The 6,000-nt window shown below is 37.9% G+C and overlaps 1 protein-coding gene across 1 annotated transcript in view; it reads left to right on the top strand.

Moving 5' to 3' along the window:
• Positions 1-5,376, top strand: part of LOC311279331 (inactive heparanase-2-like) — a 50,202-nt gene extending 44,826 nt beyond the window's left edge. Inside the window, exon 9 of the mRNA XM_084390749.1 lies at positions 3,641-5,376. Coding sequence (XP_084246875.1) covers positions 3,641-3,803 — 163 coding nt within the window. The 3' untranslated portion in view covers positions 3,804-5,376. The remainder of the gene's footprint in view (positions 1-3,640) is intronic.
• Positions 5,377-6,000: the final 624 nt, after the last annotated feature.

The raw sequence follows: 6,000 nt of genomic DNA on the forward strand, positions 1-6,000 counted from the left end.
CTCACAATTCAATTCGATTACAATTCAGGGGTCTGCGATGCATCTTTTTTTCTATACAGGGTTTATTTTTTCTTGCTGTGTGACTATAGGGTTGGGAATCTTTAGGCACTTCACGATTCGATTCCAAACGATTCTTGATCTACATTTTGTTTTCTTACTTAATTTGTTTAAATTTATTTAAAAATTGTATTAAAACAATTGAGTGTTAGAATTGTATAGAATTACATAGTAGTTGCATTACACCCAACACTTTCCATAAAAAAAATAAAGTAAGGGAATTTTTGTAATTTAATTAGGCCTACAGTTACTTCTTATGTAGGCCACTGTAGACTGTAGAATAAGTCTATATAAAACAATAATAGATTTCACAACGTCTAATGTTAAAATGTATGTTTTTAATGTAACCTTCTCACTTAAGTCAGTTCAAGAATTTATGCAATTTTATAATATTTATTTGAAAGAATTAAAAGAGCAGTTTCATGTCTATCCTTGTATTCAACTGGTTGAGGTTGATGTTGGATTTAGAAAGTAATTAGTAATAAGTAGTGCAATACTTTTTAGAGAGAACAAAAAATAGAGTAATTGAATTAGCCTACACTGTTGAAGATGTAGAATTAGGCCTTCTTTTTTAGAGTAACTTACCCAACGCTGCATACAAGCAAATAATAAAGAGGAACAAATGAATATATATTACAAGCAATAAACAAAGTTTATTGTGCTTTAAGTATCTGAATGTTTTGCAGTCAAGAGCAGTGAGTGATTTTTCTCTTTCTCAGCTTTGCTGCTGCTTGATTTGTGACATCATAGGCAGTGGGGTATCTAATCCGCATTCACACTGCGGATTTTGACAAATCAGATGTTTGTCCTATCTGTCTAATACCTTAAGACATAACTGACGGTGCTTACATTAAGTGTAACTGTAGGCCTAGATTTAACGCTTACACAGGGTCACACACAGCCGCTTTCTGCTAGCGCTCTACACAAAACTCACGTGAGCATTTGAAGGCAGCCGTCTGTCAGTAGCTAAGTGAGTTGGTGTATTGAATATAGACCTACTGGATTCCAAAAGGCATAAATGAAGCAGTCGTAGAGCATTTTGAGGGAAAAAACCACTGAAAAACTGGCAGCAAAGCAAAGCGCGTTTCTCATATCAGCGCAAGCCCTTGTAATTCGTTTCAACCTTTTTGAACTTTTATATAAGATGATTTTATGGAAAGTTCGAGGGTTTTTGTGGGTGGGTGTGGAATAGCAAGCAGATTACGGCTGTTCGCTTATGAAACGCTTAAAATGAAACTCAGAAAACTCATTTTTTTCAAGTTACATAGGCCTATGTAATGCCTGCTAAAAATTCAGCCTTGCCGTCACAGCAATAAATGATTTAAAAAATATACAGTTAAAATAAACATTTACTTTAAATTATAATAATACAGTAGCCTATTTTGATCATTAAATTTGTTTAAACATTTGCATTATCACAGAAAATCATTAGGAATATTTTGAATAGTAGGCCTAGCACTTGCTTTAAATATTTAGAACCGGAGAGCAAGTTTTAATGTTTTAAATTCCTCTCCCAAAAAATCAGTACATCATAGGTAACCCGGTTAGCTTTTTGAAAGCCTTAAATGCTGTTCTGAACGTTAATCTTTTGAGTCTGAGATACAACAGTTTTGGGAACGTAGACCTGGAGCTTTTCAAACCCGTAAACCCTACTGTGCAATCTTGGCAGATGTGTGTGATCTCTCTATGCCTTGAGGCTTTGTCATTTCTCAAACACATACCTACATCTGTAGCCAGAGGCCGTTAAAGCTCCAGAACTATCTGGAGACGTTAATATAATTTGCATCCTCTCCAAAGGAAATGCGGACCTTCTTCTGCAGAAGCCCTGAGCAAAAACATCACTGACTGTGTCCTTGCATACTTCTGTCTGCTTTGATCTCCCGAGCATACATTCTTCCCGGGGGAACGTTGATTGTGAAGATCAACAATCCCTCCTCACCGTCGCGTCTGATGCTTGCCGTCAAACTGCGCTTCAGAAGGGTTTCAGAATCAGGCCCAAAGCAAACTCAGCTTCCTGATCAGTTCAGTCTGTGGCACTGTAAGATGAGGTGATGGAATGGATCATCCAGATGTCTTCTGCTCAGGAAGGCTCTTTTCTTGGCCGATAAGTGAAGGGTCTTCCGGGTGTTTCTCCAAACCAACGATGAACGTAGAAAAATGCTTCGAAGGGATTAGCATGATTTCAGAGCATTTAAACATTTAAGCTTTAAACCTCCACCAGTTAGGAAACAATTTTAATGTGATTAGACTCATGTTCAGTTTATGATTATCATGTAACATCTTTCATGCGAGATGTGCTTTATGTGGACTGATGACAATGGAATAGCCTATTTTGTTTTCTTTCTCAGTTGTTGTATTTAGTTGATGTTAAGAAAGATGACTGAATCACTGGCTATGTTCAGAATAGTACTCTTACTATTTCGTAGTATAGTGTGCACAGTCTCCATGTTGCACAGAATATTATATGCCGCAATGCAACCTTCCATTTCCCATAATGAAGACACTGTATCAATGAATAATATAGGCCTATAGGTCTAATAGTTAGTTATTTTGCATTAAGTTGAGCATTATTTTTTTTATTATTATTATTAAATTGTGTATGATTTCTTAACTTCAGTTGGTTTTAAAAAATGAATTGGCTACTTTTATTCAGTACACATTAAATTGATCAAAAATGACAGTAAAGACACTTATAATGTTCCAAAAAACTATTTTCTTACCAAAAAACTTTCTATTAATCAAAGATTCTTGAAAAGTTTCAAGGTTTCCACTTAAATATTAAAGGTACACTATGTAACTTTTGGGCCTCTAGCGGTTAAAAAAACAAAACTGCATTAATTTTGTGGAAGAACATTGTTTTGGTTGTGCTTCGGATCTCCGTGACTATGTGGATGAATATGATACTTCACAATAGATAATGCTTTACAACAAACTCTATTAGAGACCTTTAGGCCCGCCTGTGGCAATTTATCTGTTCAACGAAATACCTTACCTGTTTAGTAATAAAAAACTTCGCTTTTGCATTTCAAATCCCTTTGTTCTCTCCATCTCCAAAAATATTAAAATAAAAAGTTATTTTAAAATGTTATGATATTTCACAATACTAATGTTTTACTGTATTTTTGTTCAAATAAATGTAATAGATTTGGTTAGCATAAGAGACTTTCAAAAACCAAAAAAAAATTACAGACCCCAAACTTTTGAATGGTAGTGAATAGCATCCGAGTTCTGAGCACTCTCATACTGGTGATGTTTGTTTTCTACAAGGTTGATAATGCAGCTATAGCGCCCTCTAGTGCACCATCAGAGATATTAAAAAAATTTTTAGACATCCTTTACCCTTGATGTAACTGGGTCCTAAAACCTGCTGTTTTAGTCTAAAATTAAACTTGGACTGATGTTTGATTTAAAATGAATGAATATATATTTCTGAAAGCCTGTTGCAATTATTCTTTTTTTATAACCTCTGAGGATTACGACGACTCCTTGAGTGTCTGCAGCTCTCACATTGACATATTGATATAAAACAGGTTGTCAATCCTCCCATCTGCAGCATCCTAACACAGTTCCCTTTGCTCTGCAGGTCTGTGCAGCTGAACGGAGAGCACTTGCGTATGGTGGACAATGAGACGTTCCCTGAGCTGAAGCCTCGGACGCTCAGGGCGGGAAGAACGATAGCTATGCCACCTGTTTCAATCGGCTTCTACGTCATCAAGAACATTAACGCTTACGCCTGCCGTAGATAACACACACTGACCGACCTCAGACGATCTTCTGCTCAATGCACCAGCTCCTCATGGCCTTCTCTTTTAGTAAGTCCACAGAGACGTGGAAAAGACCCCTTCGTTCAAGCAAGGGCTGCACTGAATGCTTCCAACAACATTTTCTCCTCTTTTTTTTTTTTCCCCCACAAGAGCAGCTCGACTTGTGGAAAGTGAATGTATATTGGCTGCCCTTTTGTGTTTTTGTTGCTTTTGGTTGCAGGAGCATATAATGAAGTCTCTGGCCCCGTTTACACCTGGTATTAAGATGCGTTTTGGTCGATCGGATCACAAATGCAGGTGTAAACAGGGTCTAAAACGTTTTGAGCTTGTCCACTTTCAACCACTTCCAGAGGTATTTGAAAACATTCAACAGCCACAAAAGACCACCTTCTCTCCTTCTACTGACCTAATGCGTAAACATGGGAAGCACACTAGACAGATAGGATTGAAACTTTGTCGACTGAAGAACCAGGTTCGGTTTTGAAGCCAAAAAATGTACCAAGCACAATGTTCTCTCACCATTTTTGATTTCTAACTCACACTCACTGCGTTCGGCGTGAACTTACGACTATCAGAGCAGAAACTAAAGCTGCTGCTCTCAGTGTGTTTCTCTGGTAACGTTCATATGTAAATTGTGCAAGCTTATTTTGTCCATTAGATAAAAAAATCTGAAAAAGCACATACATTTATCCACCCATAGACCCTCCCCTCGAAGAAATCAGGACAGAAGTGGTTGAAAGTGGACAAAAGAGACCAGGTATAAACGAGAATGTGTCTCCCTCGTCTACTTGTGATCCGATCGACCAAAACACATCTTAACATCAGGTGTAAACACGGCCTTTGTCTCGCAGTTCTTCTCACCAGCATAGCAGTCTCACTGAGAGACTACAAACCCAGTGCTAATGTGCAGTTCAGATGTGGTAAAATCATTTTGAAGTAGGCCCAGGCTGAATCAAAAAAAAAGAAGCTTTTTTTTGCTACATTTTCTGCTGTGATTTTGGGAGAAAACTACACTCTGAAAAATAAAGGTTCCATGAAGTGCTCCTATTATCCTATTATGTAGGTCTCCTACAATAGGCAAAAACTCATCCAACAAGGTCAAAAACACTTGAATTTTCTCATAATGTACATTGCATCTTCACCTCATCTCTCAGTGTCTGAAACGGTTAGATCAAGGATCTGGTCTCTCTTAACCCCATCTTTCCGCGAGCCTACTCTGCTCTGATTGGTCAGATGTTCAGCCCAGTCTGTTGTGATTGGTCTACTGCTTACAGGGCTTGTCGGAAACAAAACGCCTATTACCGTATCTGAATTTCAGCTCTGGAGGCTTCCTCAGTGCTTGATACACAGATACGAACAGTAATGATGGCTTCTGTTTTACCGTATTATTCAAGCCTTGATTAGTCCTCATTTAGATGTGCACACAAGTGCAGGAAACAGCGCCTTCTCAACATGTCGACAACATGCAAACCATAGGCTGGCATTATGCAAATGTGTTACAAACCTATGTAGGTTCATGCAGGAAGTAAGACTGGAATTATTGGTGACTCGTTTCAGGCAGTTCAGGATCTTTTATTTTTTTTGGGGGGGGGGGGGGGGGACAATAACTTTATTTATAGTGCACTTTGAACTTTGCAAACCTTTACACACAACTATATGAAACACTACATGACAGATAATATCTGAAAAAAAAATAATAATAGGGGCACTTTAACCTCCATGGAATTTTTCCATTCCACAAAAGGATCGTTATAATGTAAAAAGGTTCTTTAGATTTTTTTTTTTTTTCTTTTTTTTCACTGAAAGTTTCTTTGGGGAGCCAAAAGATGGGTCTCCTATGGCATCGCTGCAAAACCGCCTTTTGGAAACTTTACTTTTTAAGAGTGTGTGGAACGGATTTAAACATGGTGAAATGTGTTAAACAGAACCGACAGTACAACGCTCTTATTGGTCGCTGGAAACATTATCAGATTAGCCCAAATATTTGAATGATGAAAATGCACAGGGCGAAAGATGTAAATGACAGCCGTTCCAATTCTCTGGAGTTCTGTGGGAGCAGATTCTGTGTGGGCCTGTCTGTCAGCTTAATGTGATTTAGCCGAGGAGGACGTGTTCCTGGATCAACATCCGTGTTGGTTGTTAAACAACATTCCAGTCTGTCAACCAATCACATTTTAGG

Source organism: Rutilus rutilus (genome assembly GCF_951802725.1).
Source record: "Rutilus rutilus genome assembly, chromosome: 20".
Taxonomy (NCBI): domain Eukaryota; kingdom Metazoa; phylum Chordata; class Actinopteri; order Cypriniformes; family Leuciscidae; genus Rutilus; species Rutilus rutilus.